The 15,000-nt window shown below is 42.6% G+C and overlaps 3 protein-coding genes and 1 long non-coding RNA gene across 4 annotated transcripts in view; 2 read left to right on the top strand and 2 right to left on the bottom strand.

Annotated features, from left to right (window-relative positions):
• Positions 1 to 860: 860 nt before the first annotated feature.
• LOC135096529 (peptidyl-prolyl cis-trans isomerase B-like) lies at positions 861 to 8,885 on the bottom strand. Its single transcript, XM_063998072.1, has 4 exons — positions 8,723 to 8,885; positions 6,328 to 6,535; positions 5,053 to 5,237; positions 861 to 4,580 (listed from the first exon to the last, which is right to left on the bottom strand). The coding sequence occupies exons 1-4, from the start codon at positions 8,816 to 8,818 to the stop codon at positions 4,440 to 4,442; spliced, it is 630 nt and encodes a 209-aa protein (XP_063854142.1). The 5' UTR covers positions 8,819 to 8,885; the 3' UTR covers positions 861 to 4,439.
• Positions 6,672 to 15,000, top strand: part of LOC135096532 (uncharacterized) — a 43,942-nt gene continuing 35,613 nt past the window's right edge. The window contains exon 1 of the long non-coding RNA XR_010264779.1: positions 6,672 to 6,712. This is a non-coding gene — a long non-coding RNA (uncharacterized LOC135096532). The remainder of the gene's footprint in view (positions 6,713 to 15,000) is intronic.
• Positions 9,871 to 12,529, top strand: LOC135096530 (uncharacterized). The gene is made up of 4 exons (XM_063998073.1): positions 9,871 to 10,170; positions 10,402 to 10,628; positions 11,087 to 11,278; positions 11,614 to 12,529. Exons 1-4 carry the CDS (start codon positions 10,043 to 10,045, stop codon positions 11,616 to 11,618), a joined length of 552 nt encoding a protein of 183 aa, XP_063854143.1. The 5' UTR covers positions 9,871 to 10,042; the 3' UTR covers positions 11,619 to 12,529.
• LOC135096531 (DDB1- and CUL4-associated factor 12 homolog) overlaps positions 12,675 to 15,000 on the bottom strand; it is an 8,939-nt gene continuing 6,613 nt past the window's right edge. Inside the window, 1 exon segment of the mRNA XM_063998075.1 lies at positions 12,675 to 15,000. This exon segment is cut by the window's right edge and continues 82 nt beyond it. Coding sequence (XP_063854145.1) covers positions 14,887 to 15,000 — 114 coding nt within the window. The 3' untranslated portion in view covers positions 12,675 to 14,886.

Here is a 15,000-nt window from a genome sequence, read left to right on the forward strand (position 1 = left end):
TATGCTTTCCTTCTCAAAATTTTCTTTTTTTTGTCAAGTTATTTCATTAATTTCCTTATATCCCATTTATTTATTTATCTATTTTGTTTTAAGTTCAAATCTTGTTTTTTTTTTGTTTTATTTCTTATTTAATCTTTTTTTGTTAATTTTGTCCTTATATATTGTTCAAATGTTTTAAATTTTCATGTATTCTTGTGTTTACTCTATCTGTTTTATTATTTGTATTTATTCATTATTTCTTCCTTCTTATATTCTTCTTCGTTTGCTTTTTCTCGTTATTCTTCCTATATCCTCTATTATCATTTTCACTTATTTGTATTTATTCATTCTCTCTCTCTTCGTTCTGTTTATATTCTTCTTTGTTCGCTTTTCCTTGTTATTCTTTCTATATTCTCTATTATTATCGCACTTATTCCTTTATTCGTCTCCATCAAGCCTAAATATTTAAAGTTCTTCCAAATTTTTAATCCTTTTATCTACCATTCGCATTTTGTTCTCTATCTCCATATTTGCTTTTATTCTTTCATTTCTATTTATTTATTCATCCACCTCACTAGTGCAAGAGTCAACCAGTACCTTTTTATTTATAAATTTTGCCCGGTTTCCCTTGTTAGCTTTAGAGTTCTTCCAAATTTTAATCTTTTTTCTTACCATTCCTATTTTATCCTCCATCTCCATATTTACTCTTATTCTTTTATTATCTCTATTATTTATGCATTTATCCACCTCACTACTGCAAAACTCATCATGCATTCATTAAAAAACTCTGCCCGGTTTCCCTTGCTAGCGCCAAAACAAATAAATAAATAAATAAAACCCACAATACATTTTATAACAAGAAGAAATCGTAATATTAATAATAATCCAAAAAACATCTTTATTTGATATTTCGTAGTACAAATATTTATGGCTTCCCAAGATACAAGGGTGAAAAATTAACAAATGCTGGAATGTGAGAGAGAGAGAGAGAGAGAGAGAGAGAGAGAGAGAGAGAGAGAGAGAGAGAGAGAGAGAGAGAGAGAGAGAGAGAGAGAGAGAGAGAGAGAGAGAGAGAGAGAGAGAGAGAGAGAGATATTTGTGCCAAACACCTGAAAAAATTGCTTTACTTGGTCCAGGGGCAGAGAGAGAGAGAGAGAGAGAGAGAGAGAGAGAGAGAGAGAGAGAGAGAGAGAGAGAGAATCACAAGCCTTTAAGGGGAGCGTCCGGTCTGGAGACGAAAAAAAAATGAAAAATAATGACTTTTTGTGAAAAAAATATATGTGGTAGGTATACTTGTTGGCAGCAATCTCGTAAAGATTTAAGGGGAAATGCCCCATAGTTTCCCTTTAAATGGCATTTAAATGTCACGCAATCAACCACGTGCGTTTGTTTACATCAGCAGAGTAAGTTTTTCTTACCCAATACTACGAAAAAAACGCTAAAATCTGAACTTTTTTTTGCTTGGATACGATATGGCAACACTCAAGGCGAGTGTGTGTGTGTGTGATACTAGCTCCCAGCAAGGATCCTGCCTCCTCAGTGCTCACGTAGCTCTTGTCACGGGAGGTTGTTGCTCAGTCTCTCGCGACTTCTCCCACTCTCACAGCTACTAAGCGCGTTATTTCGCCACTACAAACTACAATCTACCTCCTGCCAACCATGCCACGGTTGTCTAAGAGAAAGCAGCAGAGCAGGGATGCCTGGGGCGTGAAGTTGGATACAGAAAGGGGAAAAATACCTCGCCTGGAGCCGCCAGTCGAGCCGCCAGTCACCCCGGCCGCCCCGCTATCACCAAGTAACCCGACACCGGCCGCTGCCACCTCCCTCGCCGCCGTCCCGCTGCCCACCACCTCTCACATACCACAGCCCAGCACATCTCACATAGCGGAGAGTAAAGATAAGGTAGAGAAGACCTTATTACTCACAATTAGAGAAGATCTTTTGAAAACTCATCAGGAGGAGGAAGATTCTGCTGACAGTGACGAGATTGTCATGATGACAAAAAGGAGGCTGAAAAAACTGACTTCTTCGCATTGTTCCTGCCCTGAGCCTACCTTGGAGTACAGTTTCAAGCCTGATGTTTATGAGAACACCGTAATCATACACTGCACAACCTGCAACTTCAAGAACATCTCACAGCCTGAAGAAGTGGAGGTTGGAAGAAACAAGAAAAAGATCGGCAAGACCAACATTGCCCTCCTTTACCTGTCTGTAATAGAAGACGCAGGGTTTGCAGGTGTCAGAAGAATGATGGGTGCCTTAGGTATGCCACCAGTTGGAAAATGCAAGTACTATAGACACCTGACGTACTTATATGAAAAGATGAAGAGCCACTATGACTCCAAACAAACAAAAATTCACGAAGCTGTCAGGAAGCACTATGAAGAACACCTGTCAAAGAAGCCTGATGCAGGTGGTGTCCTGAAGCTTGATGTTTCATTTGATGCCACCTGGATGAAGAGAGGACACACATCCAAAGTTGGGATGAGTGTAATGATAGATGTTTATACAGGCTTCATCATTGATTACGAAATTCTCAGCAAGTTCTGCCTCGAATGTACCCTGAAGAAAAATAAACTCGAGAACAAGAAAATAACTGAAGAGACATATAACACCTGGAAGACTAAACATGATGCTGATGGAAGTTGTGGTAGCAACTATGAAGGCCCGTCAGGTGGGATGGAGGTGGAAGCAGCCCGACGTCTCTTCGCACGTTCCCGAGACCTGAAATTTGAGTATGAAAACTTGGTTTCAGATGGTGATGCCAACTCGTACAAAGCAGTACTCGCCATGAATAACGGGAATGGCCCATACCAAGATACTAAAGTTACCAAGTTAGAGTGCATCAACCACGTGCAGAAGAGACTGGGGACTCGGCTCAGGAAATTACGGGAGCAAGAGAAGGTTGACACGATAACGAAGACTGGCAGCAAGATTCGCAGGAGTCTCCTTGGCGGACGCAACAAGTTGACCGACACAGCCATTGACAAGATGCAAAGTTTCTTTGGCAAACACATCAGGGATAATGTTGGTGCTGACTATATAACAATGAAGAAAGCTGTCATGAGTAGTTTTCATCATATTTTCAGCACTGATGAAAAGCCCCGCCATGGACTTTGTGAAGAAGGCATCAATTCATGGTGCTTTTTCCAGAAAGCACTAGCCGAGGGCAAGAACAGAGAAGAAATCAAGCACAAAAAATCTCTAGTGGTCAACCTAGATCAAGAGGCGCAGAATAAAATCAGACAAGTCTACGATGCTCTGACAACGAAAGACATCCTGGAGAGATGTGTCCGTGGACTGACACAAAATGCTAATGAGAGCTTTCACAGCAAGATGTGGTCACGGGCAAGCAAAACAAAGTTTTCTGGCTTGAAAAGACTCTCATTTGTTGCACAGTCAGCAATACTGGACCATAATTATGGTTACAGGAAAGCCTGTTTGCTGCCAGCATTGAATATCAATACGAAGGCGCTAAGAAGATCTCTCACAACAGAAGATGAAGAAAGAAAGAGGCACCACGAAGTCCAGATGAAGCCGAAAAGAAAGCAGAAAGAGAAAGCATCAGCAGAGTACGAACCTGGTGGCTTCTAAAAAACCTGGCAACAAAGAGAAGTGTGGGCAACTTTGACACCCCTTGCTTGACAAGATAATACATTGCCTTTTCGAAGGCAATGGGGGACCAGGAGCCTGATATACTTAGAAATACATCTGATTGTATCAATAGATTGATTATGATAAAAAAGAACTCATAATAAACCTGAAAAAGCTTCCTAGTGTATTATAACTGGATCGTAATCGATCAATAAACTTTATCGGCCCGTATCTCAAAACATAAGTTATCCCCCTTTAAAAGTTTTCACAGGAGTTAGTTTTAGCTTGATTTCAATGAAACAAAAACTAAAACACAGAAGAATACTTCTTCTTCAAAGTTACGTAGGCGTTTTTTTTATATAGGTCTCATGTAATTTTGTATTAATATTTTTTTGGTAAAAAAAAGGCGAAAGAAAGACAGATAAAGAAAAAATCATAAAACAAAACCAAAAGCCAAAATGAAAAATCTGCCTACGTAACTTTGTTAGGTATCATAACATCTCTAAGCCACAGAAAAATAAAGGTTGTGGGCCAATTAATAACGACGGTGAAAAGTTTTAAAATTTTCCTTGAAATTGGAATTGGGGGGGGTGGGGATGAGGGGGGGTGGGGGCAAGAAAGGGGATCAATGTCTAATATTGATATACATGTTGCCAATACTTCACAACATAAAAATCAGAGCGATTCATGCTTATTTAGCAGAGATACAGAAACACCCATCCAAACCGGACTCTCCCCTTAAGACGAGGAACCACAAAAAAAACCGAAAAAATTAGAAAAAACACCAAAAAAACACACATTTCCTAACAGCTAGCTAATTCAGGCGTCTCCACACTCTCCCACAGCCCCCACAGCCCCTGCCGCACCTAGTCTGTCTCACTGGCATTGTCCTTGTCGACTGAGAAGGGCTGAGAGACTTCCTCCGCACCACAATCGGCAATTTTCACCTCCTTTGCTGGCCTGTCTCTCTCACTAGTCTTGCTGGCTTCAATTTTCCTCACCACTTTCTGTTGGAGGAGGAGAACGGGGTGTTAGTGGAGGAGGAGGAGGAGGAGGAGGAGGAGGAGGAGGAGGAGGAGGAATACAAAGGAAAGCCAAACAGCAACAGATCTTTTGGTCCTTACAAGGCTGTTTGGTAGGTACTTGTAGGAGGAGGAGGAGGAGGAGGAGGAGGAGGAGGAGGAGGAGGAGGAGGAGGAGGAGGAGGAGGAGGAGAAAAGAGAAAGAAGAGTAGAATTGAAAGAAAGGAGGAAGAGAATATAGAAATGACTGAGAGAGAGAGAGAGAGAGAGAGAGAGAGAGAGAGAGAGAGAGAGAGAGAGAGAGAGAGAGAGAGAGAGAGAGAGAGAGAGAGAGAGAGAGAGAGAGAATCACAAAAAATGAAAAAAGAAAGCCGAAACAAAAACAAACACACAAACACACACACAAGACCCTCTCGCTCCTTCTCCCACCAACACAAACGAACACAAACGTACGTACCATACCACCGATGATCTTTCCAAACACAACATGTCGTCCATCAAGCCAGGAAGTTTTAACAGTCGTGATGAAAAACTGAGAACCATTAGTGTCTTTCCCAGCGTTCGCCATGGACAGCCAGCCAGACCCATAGTGCTTCAACTTAAAATTCTCATCCTCGAACCGTTCACCATAAATGCTGCGGCCTGTTAGGGAAGGAATTGGCGTTAGAGGGTGTTTTGTGGGTGTTTTTGGGGGTGTTTGGGAGTGTGTGGCAGTGTTTGGGAGTGTGTGGCAGTGTTTGGGAGACTGTGATAGTGTTTGGGAGTGTGTGGCAGTGTTTGGGAGGGTGTGGCAGTGTTTGGGAAGGTGTGGCAGTGTTTGGGAGGCTGTAGCAGTGTTTGGGAGGCTGTGGCAGTGTTTGGGAGGCTGTGGCAGTGTTTGGGAGGATGTGGCAGTGTTTGGGAGGATGTGGCAGTGTTTGGGAGGCTGTGGCAGTGTTTGGGAGGCTGTAGCAGTGTTTGGGAGGCTGTGGCAGTGTTTGGGAGGCTGTGATAGTGTTTGGGAGGGTGTGGCAGTGTTTGGGAGGGTGTGGCAGTGTTTGGGAGGCTGTGATAGTGTTTGGGAGGCTGTGATAGTGTTTGGGAGTGTGTGGCAGTGTTTGGGAGGGTGTGGCAGTGTTTGGGAAGGTGTGGCAGTGTTTGGGAAGGTGTGGCAGTGTTTGGGAGGCTGTGGCAGTGTTTGGGAGGCTGTGGCAGTGTTTGGGAGGGTGTAGCAGTGTTTGGGAGGCTGTGGCAGTGTTTGGGAGGCTGTAGCAGTGTTTGGGAGTGTGTGGCAGTGATTGGGAGGCTGTGGCAGTGTTTGGGAGGCTGTGATAGTGTTTGGGAGGGTGTGGCAGTGTTTGGGAGGCTGTGGCAGTGTTTGGGAGGCTGTGGCAGTGTTTGGGAGGCTGTGGCAGTGTTTGGGAAGGTGTGGCAGTGTTTGGGAGGCTGTGGCAGTGTTTGGGAGTGTGTGGCAGTGTTTGGGAGGCTGTAGCAGTGTTTGGGAGGCTGTGGCAGTGTTTGGGAGGCTGTGGCAGTGTTTGGGAGGCTGTGACAGTGTTTGGGAGGCTGTGGCAGTGTTTGGGAGGCTGTGGCAGTGTTTGGGAGTGTGTGGCAGTGTTTGGACCACCACCACCACTACTACTACTACTACTATCACCACCACTCTCTCTCTCTCTCCTACTATTGCTCTTTCCCTCCCTCTTCCTCTCCCATCACCCCCCCCGTCCCCCACTCACTCTCCTCCCCCAATTACCTCCAGTGCCGTCACCCTTAGTGAAGTCTCCACCCTGAATCATGAAATCTTTTATGACTCGGTGGAATGAGGAGCCCTTGTACCCCTCCCCCTCCGGTTTCAAGGCCAGCTGGTAGAAGTTCTCAACCGTCTTAGGAACAGTCTTGCCAAACAGTCCGATTTCCACGCGGCCAGCTGGTTCGCCCCCGATGGTGATGTCGAACCACACCTGTAGAGAGTCGGGTGTAGTTAGGTTGGGTTGGGTTGGGTTGGGTTGGGTTGGGTTGGTTTGGTTGGGTTGGGTTGGGTTGGGTTGGTTTGGTTTGGTTTGGTTTGGTTAGGTTTGGTTTGGTTTGCTTAGGTTAGGTTAGGTTAGGTTAGGTTTGGTTAGGTTAGGTTACGTTAGGTTAGGTTTGGTTTGGTTTGGTTAGGTTAGGTTAGGTTTGGTTTGGTTAGGTTAAGTTAAATTAGGTTAGGTTAGGTTAGGTTAGATTAGGTTTGGTTAGGTCAAGTTAGGTTAGGTTAAGTTAGGTTAGGTTAAGTTAGGTTAAGTTAGGTTAGGTTAAGTTAGGTTAGGTTAGGTTTAGGTAAAGTTAGGTTTGGTTAGGTTAACCTAACCTAACCTAACCAAACCTAATCTAACCTAACCAAACCTAACTTAACCCAACCAAATTTAACCTAACTTAACTTAACCTAACCTAACTTAACCTAACCTAGCTTAACTTAACCTAACCAAACCTAACCTAACTTAACCTAACTTAACCTAACCTAACTTAACCAAACCAAACCTAATCTAACCTAACCAAACCTAACTTAACCTAACCAAACCTAACCTAACTTAACCTAACCTAACCAAACCTAACTTAACGTAACCTAACCTAACTTAAGTTAGGTTAAGTTAAGTTAGGTTAGGTTTGGTTAGGTTAAGTTAGGTTAAGTTAAGTTAGGTTAGGTTAAGTTAGGTTAAGTTAAGTTAGGTTAAGTTAGGTTAAGTTAAGTTAAGTTAAGTTAGGTTAAGTTAGGTTAAGTTAGGTTAGGTTAAGTTAGGTTAGGTTAGGTTAGGTTAAGTTAGGTTAGGTTAAGTTAGGTTAGGTTAAGTTAAGTTAGGTTAGGTTAAATTTGGTTAGGTTTGGTTAGGTTAAGTTAGGTTTGGTTAGGTTAAGTTAGGTTAAGTTAGGTTTGGTTAGGTTAAGTTAGGTTAGGTTATATTAGGTTAAGTTAGGTTAGGTTAGGTTAGTTAGGTTTGAGTGGTTAGGTTAAGTCAGGTTAAATACAGTTAGGTTAATTAAGTTAGTCTGGTTAAGTTAGGTTATAAATTAGGTTAGGTTACATTCTATTAAGTAAACAAAATGGACATGGAAAACGACCTAAGCTGAGATAAAAGGGTTAAGTTAAATAGATTAGCTTTGGATTTTAATTAATTACATAAATACCTTCAATAAAATAACTTAAAAAAATAACAAACAAAATTATAATCACCTTATCTAATTCTGTCCCTAACGAGATAACAAGGAGGAGGAGGAGGAGGAGGAGGAGGAGGAGGAGGAGGAGGAGGAGGAGGAGGAGGAGGAGGAGGAGGAGGAGAAGGAGAGAAGAGAATAGGTGGATGAAAGATAAGAAGTAAGAGAAGAGGGAGAAGGAGAAGGAGGAGGAAGAACAGGAGGAAGAGGAGAAGGAGGAGGAGGAGAGAGAGGAGACTAAGAATGAACAGAGAGAATAGGTGGATAAAAGATAAGATAGGAAGCAAGAGAAGAGGGAGGAGGAGGAGGAGGAGGAGGAGGAGGAATAGGAGGAGGGAGAAGAGAATAAGAATGAAAGAAGAGAATAAGTGAATAAAGGGCAAGAGAAAAGAAAATATGTAAGTTTGAAAGGAAAGGTAGAAAAAAGAGGAATTTTGGAAGGAATGAAAGAAAGGAGGAAGAGGGAGAAGAGATAATATGAAAGAACAATAATGGAAGAAAGGAATAAGGAGAAAGTAGAATAAAAGACGAGAAAAGAGAGAAAGAAAGGGATGACAGATAATAAGAGAGAAAAGGAAAGAACAGAAAAAGGAAAAATTAAAGAAAACGAAAGGAAAGAAATAAAGAAACCAACGAAGGAGAAACACAAATACGGAAACAGGAAGAAAAGAAAGAACAGAAAACGGAATGTAAAACGAAAACGGCAAAAAATAGAAAACGAAAGGAAAAAAAATACGAAAAAACAAAAAAAAACCTAACTTAACCCTTCTACTACCACCACCACCACCACCAGACGTAACCTAACCAACCGTACCTCATTTAAACCCACACCAGCCCCCCATAGATGCCCCCCAGGTGACCCAACCCCAACGGACACACGCCGGGCGCCTTTTCCCCCAGCAGCACCCACACAACCCCCGTGGGAAAGTAATGAGTGAAATATTAAGAATGCTTACCTTATGTGTAACCTTAGGGCCTTTACTTGCGCCCTCTGCTGTTTTAGAAAAGGCGAGCAATGCGCCTATTACCGCTACCACCACCACGACCTTCATGACGACTGCTACACGGGGAGTGATTCGGCCCGCCACCTTGTCTCTCTCTCTCGCTCTCCCTCTCCCTCTCTCTCTCTCTCCTCTCACAACTTGACACGTAAGCGCTACTTTTTAGCTTTATCATTTGGGGTGTGTTTTGGCCTTTTTTGTGTGTGTTTTGGTGTTTAGTTGTGTTTTTTTATGTGTTTTTGTTTTTTTTAAGAGTTTTTTGTTTGTTTTTTTAGTTTGCTTCGTGTTTTGTTGCATGTTTATGGTACGTGTTTAAGTTTGTGCTACTCTTTAGCGTCTTTGTTGGCATTCTCTTCTCCTCTCTAACTTGTATTTTTTTGTGTTTTTTCTTGTATTTTTTGTTTCGTTGTGCTCTTTTTAATTTTTGGTTCATTTGATTTCTTTTTGTTTGCTGTTTTCTTTGTTTTCATGCATGTTGACAGATCTTCGCTACTTCATAATATATTTTCGCTGTCTTTCTCATATTCTGCCATTTGTTTATTTATTTATTTTTTGTTTCTTTTGTATTTCTTTATTCGTGATTATTTTTTGTTTTTTACAGTTTTCCTTAAATTTTCTTTGTTTCAGCTATTTTTTTCTTTCTTTCATCTCTATTTACAAAATGTTTTAATTAAATGTTATGTTTTTTTTCAGTTTAGTACATTTTTTATATATTCAGATTTATTTTCTTCTGTTTTATATCGCATCAGTGAGAGAGAGAGAGAGAGAGAGAGAGAGAGAGAGAGAGAGAGAATTACCATTAAATACCTCTTTTCCTCTCCCTCCTTCTCTATTTTCCCTCTCACTTTCATTTCCTTGCCTACACCACGCCTTTAGGACCATGTATGGGCGTGGGCGGCTATGGGCGGGCGTGTGTGTGTGTGTGTGTGTGTGTGTGTGTGTGTGTAGACTTTTCCCGCCAAAATATAAGTAGAAAAACAAATGGAAGGTTTATTTTTTGCCTTAGACGATTGGAAAATAACGAAAACTAAAGGAAAAATAGAAAAAAAAAAGAAAATATATGAGATTTTAATGATAGCTTGTGTGAGAGAGAGAAAGAGAAAGAGAAGAGAGATACTGAGAGACAGAGAGAGAGAGAGAGAGAGGCAGGACACGATAACAGCGAAGACAACAAGAGAGTATATAGAAGGAAAAAGACGGAAAAAACACAGAAATTAGAAGACGAAGGGCGAAAATAAGAAGAGGGAGAGAAAATTCAGCAGTTTAGCAGAAATAATGGAGTTTTTCAAGCGGGGAAGCTGCGAAGAGTTTGAAAAAGTGTTGCAGCTTTACCCCAAGGCTTTAGAGGCCAAGGCACAGCAGAAGATGAAGAAGAAAGGAGAAAGCTTAAAATCTCTAGACAGGTATATTTTCTTGAAGTATTTTATTCACTTTTAGGTTATTAATGTTACTACTAGGACTACTACTACAAGATCAATGCATGAATAGGAATGACAGCTGGAAATACACGTATGTCCCCGGCACTCATGAAGAAGTGTGGTCCCTTGGTGTCTGACTGATCCTAACCTAACGTAACCTAACCCAACCTCACTTAACCCTTCTCCTAACCCTTTTTTCACCTCTCAAACTAATAGATGGATGCAGGAGGAGCTAAAGACAACGGCAGACTCACGAGAACCGCCACACATCAACCGCGCTGAGCTGGTTCGCTTGGTTGAGTGGAAGTTAACAAGAGGGAAGTTCCGGCCAAGATTGATTGAACTGGCAGGGTCTAACGAGGAGGGGGAGGTCGTTAGAGTGACAGGGGAAGGCTTGAGGCTTGGAGAAGAGGGCAGAGTAATGGAGGCTATTCAAATGATGGGTAAGATGGTTCGTTTTTTTGTTTTTTTTGTTTTTTTAATATTTTTTTGTTTTTCTGGGTGTTTTTTTTGTTTTAATTTTGTTTTGTTTTGTTTTTTCTTTTTCTTCGTTCTTTTCTTCCTTTTTTTCTTATTTTTGTAATTTTTTTCTTCATTTTTCGTATTTTATTTTTTTGTTTCATTCATCTCTTCCCTTTTTTTTTGCCTTTGTTTTTCCTTCTTTTTCTTTTATGTTCTCTTATTTGCATATTTTTTCATTCTTTTCCCCCATTTTTTTCCCTTCTTCCTTCCTTCCCTTCTCTTTCTCATTTCCTCACATTCCTTCTGACCCTCTCCTTCACATCTTCCCATATCCTCTTCCCTTCCCATTCTCTCTCTCTCTCTCTTTCCCTCCTTCCATTTCCTCGTCTCCCCCCCTTCATTTCTCTTCCCCATCTCAACGCTTCCTTCCTACTGGCAGCTTCATTGAGGGGCATCGGTCCAGCCACAGCTTCAGCGATCCTTGCTGTGTGTCAGCCAAATAACTTCTCTTTCTTTGCTGACGAAGTGGCTCAGACAGTCCTCCCCACAGCGGCCCTCCCTCAAGTACACAGCGAGGGAATACGAGGCTGTGAATGCTGCTGTGGGGGACTGCGCTGTGAGGCTAAGCAAGGTGAGGTGCTGTGAATTGTAGGAGGGTGTTTTTGTGTGCTTGTGGAGGCTGTGAGGTTCCGCAAGGTGAGGTGCTGTGAATGCTGTGTTTGTTTAATTTCTCTCTCTTTCTCTCTCGCTTCTTTAATATCTTTCTCCTTCTCTTCCTCTTTCTAATCTTGCTTTTGTATTCTTCTTCTTTCTTTTGTTTTTCCTTTTTTCCTTATTAGTTTCCTCCTCTTCTCCCTAAACCTCTCTCTCTCCTAGTATTTCTTCCATTCTCTCTCCAACTCTTCCTTCTAACCTCTCCTCCTCCTCCTCCTCCTCCTAATCTCTCTCTCTCTCTCTTCCACACAGGGTAACAAAAAATGGACGCCGCATCAAGTGGAGCTGGCTGTGTGGACTTATTGTGTACTGGAGAAGATTAATCCAAGCCTCCTCCACTTCTCCTCCTCCTCCTCCTCCTCCTCTTCCCCACCATCTAAGAGGAAGAGGAGATAAAGAGTTTGTTATTAAATTCTTCCTGTTTAAGAAGGAAGAATTATACTGGTTCTTCTTCCTCTTCCTTTTGTTTAAGAAGAGGAAGAGGAATGTGCTTGTTCTTCCTCTTCCTCCTCCTCTTCTTCTTCCTCTCCATTTAAGAGGAGGAGATAAAGAAGTTTTTGTATTCTTTCTCCTCCTCTTCTTCCTCTTCCTCCTCTAAAGAAAAGGAGAGGAGAGGAGAGGAGAGGAGTTTGTCTGTTCCTCCTCCTCCTCTTCCTTCTTCCTCTCCTCCTCCTCCTCTTCCTCCTAATGTAAGAAGTTAAAAAATAAAAATGAACACACACACACACACACACACACAAGAATAATGATGAAAATGTGTGTGTGTGTGTGTGTGTGTGTGTGTGTGTGTGTGTGTGTGTGTGTGTGTGTGACAAAAGAATACAAATCATGAAACATTTATTTATTTTTTACTTATAATTAATGACAATACTCTCTCTCTCTCTCTCTCTCTCTCTCTCTCTCTCTCTCTCTCTCTCTCTCTCTCTCTCTCTCTCTAATGCTGCTACAGACTGAGGTAATGCAAATCAACATAATAGTCGCAGTAATAGTAGTAGTAATAGTAGTAGTAGTAGTAGTAGTAGTAGTAATAGTAGTAGTAGTTACAACTGTCATAATATATTTACAATAGATACACACACACACACACACACACACACACACACACACACACACACACACACACACACACACACACACATACACACACACACACACACACACACACACACATACACTAAACCTCTGTCTTGTCTGTTTACAAAATTGTATTAAAATTATCTTAAAATAAACAAAAGAAGAAATTTAATGAGTTTTGTTGTTATTTTAATTGTTAATGTTAGATTTTTACTTTCCTCTACTGTATGAGAGTAAGAGAGAGAGAGAGAGAGAGAGAGAGAGAGAGAGAGAGAGAGAGAGAGAGAGAGAGAGAGAGAGAGAGAGAGAGAGGAGCTAGCACTGGTGAGATTCGCATGTGAGAGAGAGAGAGAGAGAGAGAGTAGAGAGAGAGAGAGAGAGAGAGAGAGAGAGAGAGAGAGAGAGAAAATAAATGATGAAAAAAAAACAAGAAATTTAGACAGACAAGATTAAACAAACAAACAAACAAAAACAACCACTCTCTCTCTCTCTCTCTCTCTCTCTCTCTCTCTCTCTCTCTCTCTCACACAAATGAAGATGAGAATATATATATATGCTTGAGTGTAGTGTAGTGTAGTTATGAGTGTATGTAAGTGTAGATGAGGGGGGGGAGAGGAGAGGAGAGGAGGGGAGGGGAGGGAGGGAGGGGGTGTAAATAGACTAAGAAGAGGAAGAGGAGGAGGAGGAGGAGGAAGGGGAGGAGCTATACTGCACTAGGGAAGGTGTGTGGATGGGGGGGGTAGGGAGGGAGAGAGAGAGAGAGGGAGTGTAGGGAGGTGACAGAACAAGCACTGGGGGGGAGGGGGGGGGGGAAGGGAGGGTGTACAGGGCGAGTAGGAATGCTTCAAGTGTACGGGGGGTGGGGGGGAGGGGAGAAGAAGTGTAGGATGAAATAAACTAAAGAAGAAAAAAAAAAAAAAAAAAAAAGAGAGAGGCAAATTAGATTATAAGGTTTAAAGATGTAGGGAAGATACCAGGGGCACTCAGAACAAGCAGAGGGGTGCCCACAGAGGTATAGGGAGGATGTATTTAAGAGTGAACAAACAGGGTGAGAAGAAAACAAAAAAAAAAGGTAGAAAAGTTGTTTTAAAGGGTGTTTTTGAGTGTGTAGGGGCCAGTTAGGGTGTGTCTGAGTGTGTAGGGGCCAGTTAGGGTGTGTCTGAGTGTGTAGAGGCCAGTTAGGGTGTGTCTGAGTGTGATAGGGTGTGTTTTGAGTGTGTAGGGGCCAGTTAGGGTGTTTTTGAGTGTGTAGAGGCCAGTTAGGGTGTTTTTGAGTGTGTAGGGGGCAGTTAGGGTGTGTTTGAGTGTGTAGAGGCCAGTTAGGGTGTGTTTAAGTGTGTAGGGACCAGTTAGGGTGTGTCTGAGTGTGTAGGGGCTAGTTAGGGTGTGTTTGAGTGTGTAGAGGCCAGTTAGGGTGTGTTTGAGTGTGTAGGGGCCAGGCAGGGTGTGTTTGAGTGTGTAGAGGCCAGTTAGGGTGTGTCTGAGTGTGTAGGGGCCAGATAGGATGTGTTTGAGTGTGTAGGGGCCAGGTAGGGTGTGTTTGAGTGTGTAGGGACCAGTTAGGGTGTGTTTTGAGTGTGTAGAGCCCAGTTAGGGTGTGTTTGAGTGTGTAGGGGCCAGGTAGGGTGTGTTTAAGTGTGTAGGGGCCAGTTAGGGTGTGTCTGAGTGTGTAGGGGCCAGTTAGGGTGTGTCTGAGTGTGTAGGGGCCAGTTAGGGTGTTGTTTAAGTGTGTAGGGGCCAGTTAGGGTGTGTTTGAGTGTGTAGAGGCCAGTTAGGGTGTGTTTTGAGTGTGTAGAGGCCAGTTAGGGTGTTTTTGAGTGTGTAGGGGCTAGTTAGGGTGTGTCTGAGTGTGTAGGGGCCAGTTAGGGTGTGACTGAGTGTGTAGGGGCCAGTTAGGGTGTGTTTGAGTGTGTAGGGGCCAGTTAGGGTGTGTCTGAGTGTGTAGGGGCCAGGTAGGGTGTGTTTGAGTGTGCAGGGGCTAGTTAGGGTGTGTTTGAGTGTGTAGGGGCCAGTTAGGGTGTGTCTGAGTGTGTAGGGGCCAGTTAGGGTGTGACTGAGTGTGTAGGGGCCAGTTAGGGTGTGTTTTGAGTGTGTAGGGGCCAGTTAGGGTGTGTTTGAGTGTGTAGGGGCCAGTTAGGGTGTGTTTTGAGTGTGTAGGGGCTAGTTAGGGTGTGTTTAAGAGTGTAAGGGATAAGAAAAGATGTATTTAAAAATGTTTCAGTGTGTTAAGGGGAGAGAAAACATGAAAAAAGACAGGAAAGGTGTTTTGAAAGTGTTTTAAGTGTGTATTAGGAACCAAAACTAGAGATTATGGGGAAATGAGTGTGTGTGTGTATGTGTGTGTGTGTGTGTGTGTGTGTGTGTGTGTGTGTGTGTGTGTGTGTGTGTGTGTGTCTCAGGAACCAAAGAAAGGGAAATAAACGAGGAAAACTTGCAAATAAGTGTGTCATCTCAGCACCAGAGGGCCGCATAATTCCCCTTGAGAGAGGCCGGGAGGGGGCCGCCTGCCGTGAACAGCCTCATGCCAGACCAGTCATAGCAGTGTGTGTATATCGCTGGTGTATA

Source organism: Scylla paramamosain, unplaced genomic scaffold (genome assembly GCF_035594125.1).
Source record: "Scylla paramamosain isolate STU-SP2022 unplaced genomic scaffold, ASM3559412v1 Contig4, whole genome shotgun sequence".
Classification (NCBI taxonomy): domain Eukaryota; kingdom Metazoa; phylum Arthropoda; class Malacostraca; order Decapoda; family Portunidae; genus Scylla; species Scylla paramamosain.